The 18,279-nt window shown below is 41.6% G+C and overlaps 1 protein-coding gene across 4 annotated transcripts in view; it reads left to right on the plus strand.

The window, feature by feature from the left end:
* The window catches only part of RIN2 (Ras and Rab interactor 2), a 271,299-nt gene that overhangs the window by 169,190 nt on the left and 83,830 nt on the right, over positions 1 to 18,279 (plus strand). For all 4 annotated transcript variants that reach the window (XM_077486208.1, XM_077486209.1, XM_077486211.1 and 1 more), the window contains one exon: positions 7,942 to 8,128. In XM_077486208.1, coding sequence (XP_077342334.1) covers positions 7,942 to 8,128 — 187 coding nt within the window. The remainder of the gene's footprint in view (positions 1 to 7,941; positions 8,129 to 18,279) is intronic.

Consider the following 18,279-nt stretch of genomic DNA (forward strand, 5'->3'; position numbering starts at 1 on the left):
TCATGACACCAGCTAAAACTGGAACATAGGCAAGGATTAAAAGATATAAAAAAGCTGAATACTCAGTGAATAAATCAGCTGCTGAAAGTGCCTAAAAAAACTGAGGGTTTAACCAATTAGCGAACGCCCACCGCAGATATACTGCGGCAGGGTGCCCATTCTGCACCAGATCACATACCTGGTACGTAATTTGATACTTCTGGGTCTGGGGTGGGCTGATTGGACACAGCGGGAGTCAATCAGCCGCCGATCGTTCAGGAGAAAGGCAGAATGTCAGTCTCCCTTTGTAAACAAGGCAGATAGCTGTTCTGTGAGAGGGAAATGTGCTGATCCTGTGTTCCTGCTAAGCAGGAACACGGATCTTTACATTGCCACCAGTCAAAGCACCTCCCCCACAGTTAGTAATCACTCCCGGGGAACACATTTAACCTTTTGATCGCCCCTGATGTTAACCTCCTCCCTGCCAGTGTCATTAGTACAGTAACAGTGCATATGTTTTAGCATTGATCACTGTATTAGTGCCACTGGTCCCCAAAAAGTGTCAGGTGTCTGATTTGTCTACCGCAATATTGCTGTCCTGCTGTAAATTGCTAATCGCCGACCATTACTAGTAAAAAAGAAAAATAAATAAAAATATACCATAGTTTGTAGACATTGTAACTTTTGCGCAAACCAATCAATATACACTTGGGATTTTTTTTACCAAAAACATGTAGCAGAATACATATTGGCCTAAATTGATGAAGAAATTTGATTTTTTTTTAAAAAATTTATTGGGAATGTTTTATAGCAAAAAGTAAAAAAAAAATGTATATGTATATATATATATATATATATATATATATATATATATATATATATATATATATATATATATATATATATTCAAAATGATCGGCCTTTTATGTATATAGTGCAAAAAAAAATGCAGAAGTGATCAAATGCCACCAAAAGAAAGCTCTATATGTGGGAAAAGAAAAGGACATACATTTTATTTGGGTACAGTGTCGCACGTCAGTGCAATTGTCAGTTAAAATACAGCAGTGTATCACAAAAAATGGCCTGGTCATTAAGGGGGTAAACCTTCCAGAGCTGAAGTGGTTAATAACACTATCAGAAAGGTAGTCATTATGGAAAGGCTCTAATCTTTCTTCCAGCACTGTAACAATTCAGTGATTTTCAGTGACACTGCTTTTTTTTCTGTCCGTGGTTTTGGTAAGGTTTTGTATCTGGTTGGCTTTTACTGTGCTTTTTTGCATATTGTTTAGTTGCTGAATGCAAGCTTTGGAATCACTTTTCATCATGTATTCCAAGCCAAAATATACTGGAAATCAGCAATTTCTATCAATTCCTTTGAATTAATAAATCATTCAGGACAGAGCTTCCTCTTGCCATGAGGGAGTTCGGAGAGTACACATTGCTGTCCAGTGTGCACCATCACTGCTGCATATCGGCAGCGTGAGCAGGATCTGAAGTGCTGAGTATGGGGGTGCTGACATAGATTCACCTGGGTGCAGGTGGACTAATCGCTCTGTGTGACTGGATAGTGAGCTGCAGTATCACTGGGACTGGTGAACTGCTACTGTTGGGATTAGCTATCTACTGCTAGAGAGATGGAACCCCTTAGACTCCTTTCACACTGGGGCCGCGCCACATTTAATGCTAAAGCGCCGCTCATTTGAGTGGTGCTTTAGCGCGGTTTAAGCGGCGCTTTTAGGCCACTAGAGGGGTGCTTTTAACTCCCACTAGCGGCTGAAGAAAGTGTTAAAGCGCTTTTCAGGCGATTCGGAATCGCTGCACATTCATTTTAATGGGCAGGGCGGTTTGGCAGCACTGTATGCCACAAAGATGCTGCTTGAAGGACTTTTTTTTAACATCCTGCAAGCGCACTGCCCCAGTGTGAAAGCACTCAGGTTTTCATGCTGGGGTGGCATGGGAGGCAGTTTTAGGCACTTTACAGGCTCTATTTTTAGGGCTAAAACACCTGAAAATGCCTTCAGTGTGAAAGGGGTCTTGGTAACTAACCATAAAGCCATCTAGTAACCTTACTGCTACCTGTAAGCTTTACTGACTAGTCTCATATGCACCAATGATACACCTGGCCCCAACGCTAGCTGGCTAAAGAGATAGGCCTAAAGACTGCCCCTTTACAGCTGTTACACAGAGACCCTGTATGACCTGAAAGTCGCGCAACTTTGCTGCCTGACTTTGACGCAACTTGAAGCAATGCCTGTGTAATTTTGACGTCTGTGGACCTCAAGTCGCATCAAAGTCAGACTAAGTATTGCAGGGACTACTTTGAAGTCGCACAGATATGAACGGTACTCATTAAAAATCATGTCAAGTACAACTTGTCATGCGACTTTGCAGTCCCAAGTCGCACGACAAGGCTTACAAGTGTGAAAGGGACCTTACTGCAATATAACACCCTTCAGTATATTTCTTTTAGAGGTCTATATATTAGATGAAAAAGAGGGACAAATGAGGAGAAAAGAGGTACAGAGGGGGTTCTAAAAGAGGGACAGTCCCTCCAAATCAGGAACAGTTGGGAGCCATTTACATCTAGCCTACCCGTCTCTCCCTCCACAAAGTTAAATTAAAAGTTATTGGAGATGCTCCAAATAAGAATTACTTTCCTGCATGTTTTAAGTGTTAAAAAAAAATGATATGTATTTGGAAAAAAATTATTGGGATTGGTTTTTATTAAGTTTTTGCCATGCATAGAGACTGGTTTCATTGGAATGAGGTCCATCCAGCTGGCTATAAAATGAAAGCAGAGCTTCCATTTCCAATGTGTTTACCAGATTTTCTCTGATGCGCTCATTTTTTCCCCAGAAGTTCTGTCGCCAGGCCTGCATATTTCTAATTGTCGGCAGTAATGAGAAGTCCTACAGGATGTGCTGGACTGTGGGATGCAGGAAATTTTATAAACACACTTACAATACTAATTGTAGATGAGGGGCGAGTGGGACAAGTCATTTTACGTAAGCACTGTTTTCTTGTACGTGAAAGGCTTTGCTATGTGCATTCAATGATATATATATATATATATATATATACATATATATATATATATATATATATATATATATATATAAATATATAAAATAACGTGAGTGTGTGTGTACAGTATCTCACTAAATTGAGTACACCCCTCCCATTTCTGTAAATATTTTTTTTTTTTTTTTTTTACAATGTAGTGTGTACAGCTTGTATAACAGTGTCAATTTGCTGTGTTCTTAAAATAACTCAACACACAGCCATTCATTTCTAAACCGCTGGCAACAAAAGTGAGTACACCCCTAAGTGAAAAATGTCCAAATTGGTCCCAAAGTGTCAATATTTTGTGTGGCCACCATTATTTTCCAGCACTGGCTTAACCCTCTTGGGCATGGAGTTCACCAGAGCTTCACAGGTTGTCACTGGAGTCTTCTATCACTCCTCCATGACGACATCACAATGCTGGTGGGTGTTAGAGACCTTGCGCTCCTCCCCCTTCCATTTGAGGATGCCCCACAGATGCTTAATAGGGTTTAGGTCTGAAGACATGCTTGGCCAGTCCATCACCTTTACCCTCAGCTTCTTTAGCAAGGCAGTGGTCGTCTTGGAGGTGCGTTTGGGGTAATTATGTTGGAATACTGCCCTGCGGGCCAGTCTCTGAAGGGAGGGGATTATGCTCTACTTCAGTATGTCACAATGAACTGTAGCTCCCCAGTGCCGGCAGCACTCATACAGCTGCCAAACACACTTGACACCATCTGAACCAAATACGTTTATCTTGGTCTCATCAGACCACAGGACATGATTCCAGTAATCCATGTCCTTAGTCTGTTTGTCTTCAGCAAACTGTTTGCAGGCTTGTGCATCATCTTTAGAAGAGGCTTCCTTCTGGGATGACAGCCATGCAGACCAATTGACTGACCTCCCTACCCCTTCAACCTCTGTAGCAATGCTGGCAGCACTCATATGTTTATTTCCCAAAGACAACCTCTGCACATGAAGTTGAGCATGTGCACTCAGTTTCTTTGGTTGACCATGGCAAGGCCTTTTCTGAGTGGAACCTGTCCTGTTAAACCACTGTATGGTCTTGGCCACCAAGCTGCAGCTCAGTTTCAGGGTCTTGGCAATCTTCTTATAGCCTAGGCCAGGGCTCGACAAACCCCGGTCGCCAGGTCGCATTTGCGCCTAGATTTCGTGTCCTGGCGACTGGGGCAACGCTGCTGGGGTATCCTGTCTCCATTTGGACCCCGAACTCCGCCGCGCAATTCCATCGGGCCGCGCCGGCCAGTAATTGAGGCCGCGGCTTTGCGGCCTTCTAAAATCTTTCGGTAGTCTGGCGCCATCTTGTGGTGGCTGTAGAAATTACACCCTATTCCAATAATGCTAATTCCTAATGGAGTGAAGCTCCCCTGCCTGTTTTTTGCCCAACGGTGAGTGTGGTGGCTGGTAAATGGCTTCTCATTATTATATATATATATATATATATATATATATATATAATATATATTATATATATATTATATATATATATATATATATATATATATATATATATATATATATATATATATAAAATATATATTATTAATTTAATTATATATAATTTAATTTATATATATATTACAAATAATATTTTTTTTTCCTTAATTAAAATAATTTTTTTTTTACTTTTTACAAAGAAAAAAAAAAAAAAATTATATTATATTATATTATATATATATATATATATATATATATATATATATATATATATATATATATATATAAATATAATATAATATAATTTTTTTTTTTTTTTTTTGTAAAAAGTAAAAAAAAAAATTATTTTAATTAAGGAAAAAAAAATATTATTTTTCCCTGCTTGACCCCTTTCACAAGGGCTGTCTGATCAGGTTCACCTGTCAGTTTTTCGGGCGGACCTGATCGAACCCATGGCAGTAAATGAGCGGGAATATGTCGGAAATAATAGTCACATTCTTTTGTTAACCACTTCGTGCCCGCGCTATAGACGAAAGATGTCTACAGCGCGGACACCAATTGCCGGGAGGGCGTCCCTAGACATCCTCCTGTTTACTTCCCCTCTGCACGCCGCCATGGGCGAGCATCGGGGAAGTTCTGTGTTGGCCGTGTCCCTTGGATACAGCAAATCACAGATCATGCTAAATGACCAATCACAGCGGCCATTTAGCACTCGAGCGGTGTGTCCAATGAGAGGTGATCTCATATGTGGGGGGCTGGGGGCTATCTTCCCCCTCACTCGTCTCCATGTCAGGCCAGGGACAGGTCCAGATTGCCGTCACGGACCTGGCTCCTAACTTTTTTAGCTGGCTCCTAGATTGCAAGCAAATTTGTCAACCCCTGGCCTAGGCCATCTTTATGTAGAGCAACAATTCTTTTTTTCTGATCTTTGCCATGAGGTGCCATGTTAAATTTCCTGTGACCAGTATGAGAGAGTGAAAGTGATAACACCAAATTTAACACACCTGCTCCCCATTCACACCTGAGACCTTGTAACACTAACGAGTCACATGACGCAGGGGAAGAAAAATAGCTAATTGGGTCCAATTTGGACATTTTCACTTAGGGGTGTGCTTACTTTAGTTGTCAGTGGTTTAGACATTAATGGCTGTGTGTTGAGTTATTTTCAGTGAACAGCAAACTTACACTGTTATACAAGCTGTACACTCACTACTTTACATTGTAGCAAAGTGTAATTTCTTCAGTGTTGTCACATAAAAAGATAGAATAAAATATTTACAGAAATGTGAGGGATGTACTCACTTCTGTGAGATACTGTATATATATATATATATATATATATATATATATATATATATATATGTGTGTGTGTTTGTGTATGTGTGTGTATATATGTGTGTGTATATATGTGTGTGTTTGTGTATGTGTGTGTATATGTGTGTGTGTGTATATATATATATATATCTATATATACACTTCAAAGGGTTTCTGCACTTTTATATATTTATTAGCTAGTTATATATTATATAGTTAAAAGTGTGGAAACTTTTTGAAGAACCCTAGTTTTATATATATGTGAGTGAATGTGTGAGTGTGTGTGTATCACCCTGTAAAAGGCATGCCAATGTGAGCAGCATTTTTTATGTAGCGCATCACCTTACTTGTACGACTTTTTGTTTTCTGAGTTCATTATCTTTGTGCCCAGTAGGGGGAGTGCGAGAACAAGGTAACCGGAGTATGTTCGTGAAATACCATGTGTGGTGTGATAGTGATGATTATAAAGACACTGCTCTGTTTATCATGTAGAATTAATCTGTTAGCTGGTTGCATCTAGCTCCAAACCTTCATTTCTTTTGTAAAGCCTTGTTTATTGGATTGTTTTTCCTATAGTACAGACCAGCAGTTCAGGCGACAAGCAGGCAGGCGGCAGCGTTGCTATACAACTTGGCAGCGGTGTGGAATGTGCACTTGCTCAGACATCAACACCCTAATAAAGAATTCCAGTAGTAACGGCACATTAAGTTTACAGAGCGTGCAATGCAGAGGCTGTAGAGTAGAAACTGCGAAATACGCCTGAGTTCCAACAACGTGGAATTAATTAGACTCTAGTTAACGAGACGTTAATGTTAGGAAATATTTTAAGCATTTTAACCAGTTTAAGGGTTGACGCTGTCAACAAGGCATTTTGAAACTTCGGAAAATTTACAAAATTTACAACATGTAGCTTTTCCAGAGTTGGGCTTTAATTATCCAAAAGCGTGCAAAAAGCGCATTTCTGTTTAATTAATCTGCGCGATTGGATAATTGAAGTAAATCTTTCATAATCTTTTTGATCAGAGATTTTTAACTCCTTTATCAGCTTCATGCAATGAAATATGTAAATAGAATTCCGGGCTTTTCAATGTCAATATCATATCTAGTCCTGAAAACACAATAACAAATGAATGGAAATCTCTGGAAAATGGGTAAGTCAACTCTTGGGCCCCTTTCACACGTTGAGATCAGCAGCAGATCCGTCCGGTGATCCCCTGCTGAGCGAGTGGATGACACATATGTCTCCACTCGGAGAGAGCTCGCTCTGCTCTATGGGTGACCGGAAGTAAATGAACGTCACTGTCCATTTACACCCAAATGCCCTTTGATCCCATCCCTCTAAACGGAAGTGGATGGCTTCCCTTTTGTTTTGTTTTTTGTTTTTTTTGAGCGGACCGGATCAGATCCAGAGGTAGGCTGGTGTAAATGAACACAAGTCTGTTTACACCCACCAGTCCATAAGGGTGAATGAACCGTCCAATCAGGTTCACATGAAAAACTGACTGGTGGACCTGTTTGTAACCTTCATGTGAAAAAGACCTAAGCTGTCCCCATTGGAAGATTTCATCTTCTATTCCTGTTTCGGTGGCAGCTGTAAAAGGTTTGATTCCCCATTACTGTCTACCCCAGTTATAATGGTTACCAGGACAAATAGGGTGACTATTCCAAGGCGTTCCATCTTGACGTGAGAAGGTTCTAAAGAAAGAAGCATGCCCTATAGCTAGCTCAATAGTTTTTGATATTTCAGACAGATTTGTACTAAAAAATTAATGGACTTTTATTCTAAGTGGTTATGCCACTTGCTTAACATGCTTAAGGCTTGACAAGCCTTAACTGGGAGTCATGTATGAAATGCACAATACAAATCTAGGACGAGCTACAATAATGATATTTTCTGCCAACATGCTAAAAGCAGCAGTTGATTTAAACCCAGGGGCAGCTCAGAAAGCACCAGTTCCACTATTGTTGTCTATGTGTTTGTGTTTCCATCTGGCACCAGAACTGCTTTTAATGCAAAAATGATTTACTCCACGATTGCCACTTTGGTTACACTAGATGCATAGACCAAATCTGTATATGTTATGAGTTTCCATCGTTTGTGGGCAGTGCTGGGAGATTTAATATATGTGTTCTGTTTCTTTTCTGCAGTATTGAGAAAGAGATGGAGAAAAACGTACTGCTGGAGAAAAAAGCTTTCCTTCGAGACTCTGGGTATGAGAGTGTGGCCTACAAGCCCAGTATCCTGGATAAGCTTCTCCACACTCACCCCGTTTGGCTTCAACTTAGTCTGGCCGATGACAGCGTTGGGGATCTCTTGCAGGACCAGCCACCCGCGGTACGTACCACTAACCTTGATTTGATGAAAAATGTCTAGGCCTTATCTAGGCCCGGGGGCTTTCACACTGTAGAGGTGCGCTGGCGGGACGCTAAAAATAGTCCTGCAAGGAGCATCTTTGTAGCTGTCTAGAAGTGGTGTACACACTGCTCCTAAAGTGCCCCTGCCCATTGAAATCATTGACCAGCGCCGCTGCAGCTGCATTTTGCGAGTGCTTTTAACCCCTTTTCGGCTGCTAGTGGGCTCTTTAATTCTTGGAGTTCTTTAAATCAGTTGATCAGTTGTGTTCTCTCCACCCCTTCTGAGATCGTTGTGTTGTATTTATTGAAGCTTTCCATTAAAGTAGAAAGATCATTCTCAAATGAACATAGCATCAAAGGTTAATTTACTTCTTTACTTCTTACTAGTTGGATGCACAGCAGAGAGTCATAATCAAGTTATTTGTACAAAATATCCACTTGACCAACTGATCCCGATGAATGAATCTCCTCTCCAGAATGCTTTTGTAATGGTTGGTCATTGCCAGAACACCACACAATTGTATCATAGAAGAAGTATGGAATGCTTGGCATACAGGGGAAAGTTTTTATCTGTGTGTGGTCAGCTACGGGCGTGAAAAAAATGCTCTGATATTTTCTGTGATAGTGGGTGTGTACGGATGTCTAGTATTCACCAGTGCTATTTTATCCTCCAGTACATTTATGAATTCTTTATTGAAGAATCCAGTGTAGTGTGTGTGTGTGTGTGTGTGTGTGTGTGTGTGTGTGTGTGTGTGTGTGTGTATATATATATATATATATATATATATATATATATATATATATATATATATAAAATCCGTTGACCAAACAATTTTGTAGTTTAATATGTTTGAAAAATGTATTTCTATTGCTGCTTAGCAGTGGTTTTGTACTACTGTACTTCTGACTTCCCAAAAAAATAAAAAATTATATTTCCCATCCTTTCAAAGACAATATATTGTGGACATTGAGATTGCAGAATTCTTTACCCCCAGCCTGCAGAAGTCTGCAGAGATGCCTATAGGAAGACAAGTTACATGCAGTCTGTAGCATGGAATATGGCCTAGGGCCAGGGATCTCCAAACTATGGCCCTCCAGCTGTTAGGGACTACACGTCCCATGAGGCATTGTAAAACTCTGACATTCACAGACATGACTAGGCATGATGGCATTTGTAGTTCCTGAACAACTGGAGGGCCATAGTTTGGAGACCTCTGGCATTGGCAATGTCTTTAGAGATTCTTTAGCAGGAGCTACTTTTGGAAAGTTACTTGCAGGGCATTCAGGGCCCTGTTGTAGAGTTTACTATTTAAAAACCCGACCATTATCATGTGGTAGATAGAGTTGACTGATATATGAAACAAGCCCCTCTCCTCGATTGTCATTGACCAGGACTGGCGATTAGATTCCTTGTATAGCAGATCTTTATTTATAGTGTTATACTTTGTGGTTATTGGTTAACGTAAATGATGTGGTTACCTTTAACAGGCCTACACTGCTTTGACATAAAGTGTTTGAATTGTGTTAAAATTTTTGCTTATATAACAGAAATGTATTTTGAAAGTGAGATCTAAGCTAATACAAATTATACAGCTTTGTATTCATTAATACAGTAATGTAGCTAAGTACCCGATAATGTATGTGTAAGTAATTACATTTGACTTGACATCTGCCTCTTGCAGTCCTCTATACAGTGGAGCTCAGACTTGGAGAGGGAGAAGTAGCCATTCAGTTGTTCTGCAGTGCTCACGTTCGAACAGGGGAAGTCCTAATAAGAGGAGTGAGCAGAGTAGCCAAATATTGAGTTTATTAGTGTACTACTTCTCATTTTACTGTCCATTCTCAGGCTGGGGAAGAAACAAGAGATCGTCCTCACCCCATGTGTACACTAATGTTCTACCCCCTTTGTTTGCCTTGTTATGTTCCCATTGTGGAATTATTGGGCAACTGCTGTTGAGAGAACAGTCAGCACAGGTTCTGGCTGACAATATTGCACAGCCTAAAAAAAGTTTGGTTGGATCTTAAACCTTCAGAATTCTGCTTTGGAGCCAACTCATCATTTGGAGTATCTGGATCTTTTGTTCCCCAGGGAAAACTTTAAACTCTCTGCTTCCAGTTTCTGACTCTTCTTTCCCAGCGTCAACCAACTTTTTACTTTCCAATGTGAGTCATGGGGCTGATGGTAGCTTTCCTTTAGGTAGTCAGATTTGCCCAATTCCACTGCAGATGCAGAGGGGATGGAAGGTGCTGGCTCAGGCTCTCAGCAGCTCACTGAGAGGCTCTGCCAGGGGCCGGTCCAGGCTGTTGGGTGGATGCTGATCTGGACCGGCTGAGTGTAGTCAGCCAACAGCATACTTTAGCCCGCTGTCCTGTGATCCATAGGAGAAATATAGCCATAGGAGAAGCTTTGGCCATACTTTTCCTTTAGGTTTTACCAGGTGAATTTTCAGGCCTCATCTGATACCAGCTCTAGGAGTAAGGTCCTTTAAAGCAGTAGTAAACTGTGGCTGTTGTACAGAATAAAAAGACACCTGCAAGGCAATGGCATCGCACACTAGCACAGTATGAAATACTGACCTTGGATCAAAGCCCCCCAGCTCTGTGCTTTTACAGCTGAGAGGACTGACGTTTTCCCCCGGTGTTCCATGTTCACATGCTCCAACTATGTGATTTGCCTGGAGCCGCGATGATGTCACTCCCGTGCATGTGCGAGGGAGCCCTTGGTTCCGGCACGAAGCTCTGAAGGTCAGTCAACATATGCCAGACCTTCAGAGCGCATGTGCCGGTGACGTAACTGGCTGCATCCAGGGTGAATATCTCCTAAATGGTGCATGTTTAGGAGATATTAATTTTAGCTATATTAAAAATGACCAAGCGGGGTTTACTACTCTTTGAGCTGCCGGCAGTCCACAATTTTCCTTTGTTTATAATAGGCCTGTTGCTGTTTTTTTGTTTTTTTTGTTTTTTTTGCTGTATTGCCCACCCATCAGTTGGACTGCATTTGGATGTTTCAATTGTCTTTGAATCTTGTGTTCCTCAATGAACGATAAAGAAAATGGGATTTTTTTTTGTATTCATGATAAAATCCCCCTGTAGGTGGCAATATTACCCTGATGTATATGACTCCCATGTCCCTCTAACATTACAAAGATATGCGGATACTATGGCACCATTGACTTAAAGAGGAAGTAAACCCTGATGGCTTTTACTTCCTCTTTTGTTCCCTGCACAGTAAAAGCATAAGGGGCTAGTATGCATCGCATACCAGCCCATTATGTGCCACTTACCTGCAAAAGAAATCCATGATGTCCCCAATGTCATCGTTGGTGGCCACATCCATCTTCACCCCTCTTCCTGTAGCGGGGCCGTGGACTCGGCTCTGTGACTGGTCGGAGTTGTGTGACGTCACTCCCGCGCATGCTCACGGGAGGTACCTTGTCACCAGTCGTGACAAGGGACCTTTAGAAACAACACCATTGTACCCTTTCTGCAGTGCACATGTGCACAAACGATGACGTCGGTGCAAGCATGTATGGTAAATATCTCCTAAACCGTGCAGGTTTAGGCGATATTTCCATTACTTACAGGTAAGCCTTATTATAGGCTTAAATGTAGGTAAAAGTGGTGTAACTAGGTTTACAACCACTTTAATAAGCCATGTAACCATATTAGGTCAGTGATGTCATGAGCACCCCCACCCCTCTGTAACTCCGTAGCTGTGGGGCAGGGAATTCCCCACCTGCAGCTCATTGGGCCAAGACTAATGGCTTACTTCTAGGTTCGGACCCAAAATTGGTTCAGAGCAAATGCAAGCTGTAATCCTCAGAGATAATTTAATATAGTGCAGTGGTCTCCAAACTGCGGCCCTTGGGCCAGATGTGGCCCTTTGCCTGCTCTTGGGGCACTTTTCCTTCCTTTGATATGAAGGACTATTCCTCCCACTGACACCAATGATGGGGCACCATTGCTTCCATTGACACCAACATTGGGGCATCATTTCTGCTACAGATATAAAACAATGGAACACTATCCCTTTCACTGACAACAATGATGGGGCACTTATTGACCAAAAGGTCCCGAAGAAGACACGTGCAATGTTAGGGTTGACATACCCTTCTAGTTAAATGACTGGACCAAACAGTTCCTTTTTATATATTCCTACAGAGATCGTAGCACATGAAAGTCACACATACCGTCAGATACAGAATAGTTTTGTACTGCCTAGCACCTGTTGCTTGCAAATGTTAACAGTCTGAAACAATAGTCCATTATGTAAAATTATAGTTCCATCTGGATCCTCAGTTTGACATTCCTGGACCTCAACAGCTGCAGCTATTGGAAGGCAAACATCAGATGGTTATGCTATTTTTATATAGCACAAGTGCAAGTGTTCCTAGAGATAGGTGCACGGCTAAATTATTTTTGGTGTTGTTAATCTTTGCATGAAAATGTGCTTTCTTAGAACTGCTCAGTGATTGTTTCCCAACTTCGATCGAACGTCTGAGCTACTAGATTGTGCAGGCTGGAAATATGCTGAGCTTCACAAGATAACCTAGATCTTGGCGCTCTGTGCTCTTGGAGGGCTGCGTTGGACTGGAACCTTGCCATTCATTTCTTCTCTCAAGGAAATCTCCACCCTAGAAACTAGGAAAAGCACACATTCCTTGTACAGTTTGCAGATTTTTTTTTTTTTTTAGAACTTGAGCAACAAATGCATACAAATGTTTATTATCATTGTGGGATTGATTGACTAAAACTGAGTGCAAAATCTGGTTCAGCTATGCATAGAAAAACCAATCGGCTTTCAATTTTTTTTTATCAAAGCTTAAAGCGTTACTCCACTTTTATTGAGAAAAAAACATACCCCCCCCACCGGGTGATCTATGCACATTACAAGGATTATAACAACCTTTGTTGCAGATTCCTACCTTTTGTTATTCTGAAGAAATCCATGTGTGTTTGTCTGTGCCTCTGGGCACAGTGGGTCTAATGGGAATGATTTCATAATTATCAATCAGCTGTGGCAGCTGCAGAGCACTAATGAGGACAGCTGCTGGGTCTGCATCCCTTTAGAAGTGTCCCTGTTGGAAATATCTCACCAAAAATTTAATTTTTGTTGCAGGGGATGCCTAAAACCTATATTTCAACCATTTTTTGTGATACGGCACTGCGTCGCTTTAACTGACAATTGCGCGGTCCTGCAGCGCTGTACCCAAACAAAATTTACGTCCCTTTTTTCCTACACATATAGCTTTCTTTTGGTGGTATTTGATCACCTCTACGTTTTTTTTTGTTTTTTTTTGCGCTATAAATGAACACTTTTGAAGAATAGACATTTTTTTTAACTTCTTGCTATAATACATATCCAAAAAAAAAATAATACAAAAAAAAAACGTATTCATCAGTTTAGGCCAATATATATTCTTCTATATATTTATGGTAGAAAAAAATCGCACTAGGCATATATTGATTGGTTTGCGCAAAAATTATCGCGTCTACAAACTATGGGGTAGATTTAGGGGCTTTTATTTATTTTTCATTGTTTTTACTAGTAATGGTGGCAATTTGCGATTTTTAGCGAGACTGCGACATTGCGGCGGACAAACTTTTTGGGGACCAGCAACATTATTACATTGATAAAAATTGCTCTAAAAATGCACTGATCAATGTAAAAATACACTGGCAGGGAAGAGGTTAACACTGGGGTGCAATCAAGGGGTTAAATGTGTTCTCTCAGCGTGTTCTAACTGTAGGTGGGATGGGCTGGCAGGGACATGACAGAGATCACTGTTCCCGATCACAGGGAACAGTAGATCTCTGTCATATCTCCTGTCAGAATGGGGATCCGCCTTGTTTACAAAGGCAGATCTCCATTCTGCCTCTGTATACCGCGATCGCGGAACGCCAGCTGACATCAAGTCTGCCCGACCCATGGGCACACGCCTGCAGTGTGCAGCGAGCATGCACCTGCGCAATACGCCATACAGCTACGGCGATTTGTGCAGGAGAGCCGAACTGACGCCATATAACGATGGCGGCTGGTCGGCAAGCGCTTAATTGAACAAACTGAAGTTAGAAGCTGATTGGCTGATTGCTGCACCAAATTTTGCTCTCTCCAGTTTTAGTAAATCAACCCCTATGTGTTCTGCTAAGTAAATATCATTCAATTAGGCTACTTCCACACCGAGTCGGTTTTCAGGCGCTTTAGCGCTAGAAATAGCTTCTAAATAACACCTAAAAACGGCGTTCATTTCAGTGTGACTTTTCACACTGGGGCTGCGCTTGCGTGACGTTAGGAAAAGTCTTGCAAGCAACATCTTTGGGGTGGTTTTGGAGCGCTTTATACGCTCCCAAAACGCCCTGCCTGAAAAGCGATTCGGAAGCGCCACAACATGGGCCCTTTAAACCTCTTCTTCGGCCGCTAGCGGGGGTTAAAAGCGCCCCTCTAGCCACTGAAAACCGCAGGGACGCACGGGGAACAATTGTAGCCTAGAGCTGCACTGCAGTAAAATGACTACATGCTGCATTTTATTGCATTGCACCATGCCAAGTCACACTGTAATGTAAGGCAGCGCATCGCATCACGCTGCCCTACGTTGCAGTGCATGAATTGTAAGTTTTGTACACTTCGCACAAAGTTTATTGAAAACAAAAAACACTTCTATTTGTTTGGAAGTAGCCATTCATATTAGTTGTGGTCAGCTGCACAGTACACATCCCATAGTCCACAGTCCCTCGTCCATCTCAGCAGTGAGCCAGGGGGGTGGCTTTGTTCCTACATACAATGGGGCCATGGTGAACGAATACAGACACCAACTAATAGGAAGTCAGATCACAGCAGCAAAAAAACAAAAAGGGAAGGAATTTGGAGATTGAGAGAAGGCTGAGAGCAATAAAAGGTACTTTTTTAAAGTTCTGAGTAAATACTTAGAGATTTTTTTTTTTTTTTACAGTGTAGTGACACTTTAGGTACAAGTCCCAGCACAGTGTGTACGCTTATCTTGCATACCGGAGGCTGACTGCTATTTCTCCGGCCTTCCTATTCAAGCGTGTGACTGTATGGAACATGTTATCCCATCACCGGATAGTGTACACTATGCCTCAGAGCATTAACATTTACCAGATAAATCTTTTTTTTTCTAATTTTATTTTTTATTTTTATTTTTTTACTTTTTTTATAACCTATGGCTCAATGGCATGTTTTGTGCTTTGTTTGCTTTGGTTTCAGTGGTGTGTTTCCAGCCAAAAATGTGTATTATCGCATTGCATTGACCTTTATTTGGAATGGCATCCCAACGCACCTTGCCAGCGTACCTCATAGCTTGTGCCAATTTAGCAAATAATATGTACATTGTCGTTCATTATAAAAATAAAAATAAAAAAATGGATTTATTTAATTTTTTTCAGTAAGTAATGATGCTCTGGTATCCCATTTCAAATAAATGGGCTGCATTAACGCAGTGAGTTTTGGCATACAATAACGTGTTGCATAAACACACATACAGTGCCTTGAAAAAGCATTCATACCCCTTGAGATGTTCCACATTTTGTCATGTTACCACCAAAAAGGTAAATATATTTTATTGGGATTTTACGTGATAGACCAACATAAAGTGCCACATGATTGTGAAGTGGAAGAAAATGATAAATTGTTTTAATTTTTTTTTTTTTTTACAAATAAATATGTGGAAAATGTGGCATGCATTTGTATTTAGCTCCCTTTATGCTGATACCCCTAACTAAAATGTAGTGGAGCCAATTGCCTTCAGAAGTCACCTAATTAGTAAATAGAGTCCTCCTGTGTGTAATTTAATCTCAGTATGAATACAGCTGTTCTGTGAAGCCCTTGGAGGTTTGTTAGAGAACCTTAGTGAACAAGCAGCATCATGGAACACACCAGGCAGGTCAGAGTTTGGTTAAAAAAAATATTCCAAGCTTTGAACATCTCACGGAGCACTGTTCAGTCCATCATCCGAAAATGGAAAGAGTATGGCACAACTGCAAACCTACCAAGACATGGGCGTCCACCTAAACTGACAGACCGGGCAAGGAGAGCATTAATCAGAGAAGCAGCCAAGAGGCCCAAAACCATTTTATCATTTTCCTTCCACTTCACAATTATGTGCCACTTTGTGTCGGCATCTATCACATAAAATCCCAATAAAATACATTTACGTTTTGGGTTGTAACATGACAAAATATTAAAATTTCAAGAGGTATGAATACTTTTTCAAGGCACTGTATTGTGACTGGGCCTTTAGAGATCAGATGGCTAGATAATGAAGTTGAGCTGGAAGATCTTTACATGCTTGATATTGTATGCTTGGCTGTTTGGTGACTAATAAGAACTCTACTCTGTTGTATTGGGAAATGTATTGTAAGTAAGTGAATTCATAATATACTCTTATCTGTAACTAGGGTTGCACTGATACCTATACCTGCATCCTCAGTGTAGGGGGGGGGGGGGTTGGGCTGGGCAGCCTCACAGGTGAACGTGGGGGCGATCTCCCTGTATACCTTTTAATAAAGCAGCTGACAGCCGCTTCTCCTCCTCTCCCTCCCGCGGCTTTCAGCTTCTTTAAAAGGTATACAGGGAGATCAGTGCCTGTAACTGCCCCAAACTGATCATCCCGACTGTCCCCTTTGTCCTCCTGCGGCTCCCCAGGTCCTCCACCAGCTCTCTGAGTCTGCTTTGGTCCCCCTCTGTTTCCTCCTCCGTGCTCCACAAGTCCCCCTCTGTGCTCCCCCTCCATGCTCCTCCGCTTCCCCTCTGTGCTCCCCCTCTGTGTCCTCCTCCATGCTCCTCTGGTCCCCTCTGTGCTCCCCTCCGTGTCCTCCTCCATGCTCCTCTGGTCCCTTCTGTGCTCCCCCTCCGTGTCCTCCTCCATGCTCCTCTGGTCCCCTCTGTGCTCCCCTCCGTGTCCTCCTCCATGCTCCTTTGGTCCCTTCTGTGCTCCCCCTCTGTGTCCTCCTCCATGCTCCTCTGGTCCCCTCTGTGCTCCCCTCCGTGTCCTCCTCCATGCTCCTCTGGTCCCCGCTGTGCTCCCCCTCCATGTCCTCCTCCATGCTCCTCCGGTCCCCCTCTGTGCTCCCCCTCCATGTCTCACTCTGTGTCCTCCTCCGTGCTCCTTCGGTCCTCCTCCATGCTTCTCCACCCCCTCTGTGCTCTCCTAGTCCCCCCATGTCCCGGATCTGTCAATTTACCGGCTCCTTCCTTTTCCGAATGCACACAGTCAGTAATCCCTCACTGTCCATTCATAACTGCACAGCACTGTGTTTACAATGCTTCAGTTTATGAATAGATTGGAGCCTCTGTCTCCTGTCGATTCTTCTTCAGTGCAGCTGAAGCTGCAGAGAAAGGGACTGGAGAATCTTTATCTTCAGTCCTTTTCCCTGTCTCAAAGTGGAGATGTCAGGGGTTTGTTTAGACCCCTGATATCTCACCAAAGCCCCCCAACAGGGCTGATAAAAAATAAATTAATTAATGAATTGTAATAAAAAAATATTTAAAAGATTAAATTGTAAAAAAATAAAATAAAAAACTACTGACACAGTCCACACCTCATTAGTGCCACCTGTCGGTGCTCATCAGTGCTGCATATTATTATTTTTTAATTTGTTTCTATTTATTTATTTTTATATTTTATTGTTTTTTTCTTATACAAAATTTATACAGAAAAAATATTACATCTCTTCATCAGAAATATAAAAATTGAACTACATTGCTGCATGTTAGTGCAACTGTCACATGACATTAAAAAAACAAGGATTGGTAATCAGCATCAGCGAGTACTTGAAAAAAAAGTATTGGTACTTGTACTCCGTCTTTAAAAAGTGGTATTGGTGCAACCTTATCTGTAGCAGATTGTATAACTGTCTACAAGTGTCCATGTTTTCTGTGCTTGGTCTGCTAGGGGTTTGAGTACTTTGAAAGTGCACTTAGCCCTAAAAGCAAATACAGGAAAGCACTGTGTATTTCAGCCAGGCTGCTGGAAGCAAGGCTGGACCCTATGCATGTGCCTCCTGGGTGCCCTAGATAGAACACCAATCTGCCTGTGCCCATGTAGCCTAATGTGACGTGAACGTGTTTATTTTGAGTCTCCACAATTTGTGGAATATAATATGCAATTA

This window comes from Lithobates pipiens, unplaced genomic scaffold (assembly GCF_037356315.1).
Source record: "Lithobates pipiens isolate NorthernLeopardFrog02 unplaced genomic scaffold, aLitPip1_a1.2 Scaffold_18, whole genome shotgun sequence".
Lineage (NCBI taxonomy): Eukaryota > Metazoa > Chordata > Amphibia > Anura > Ranidae > Lithobates > Lithobates pipiens.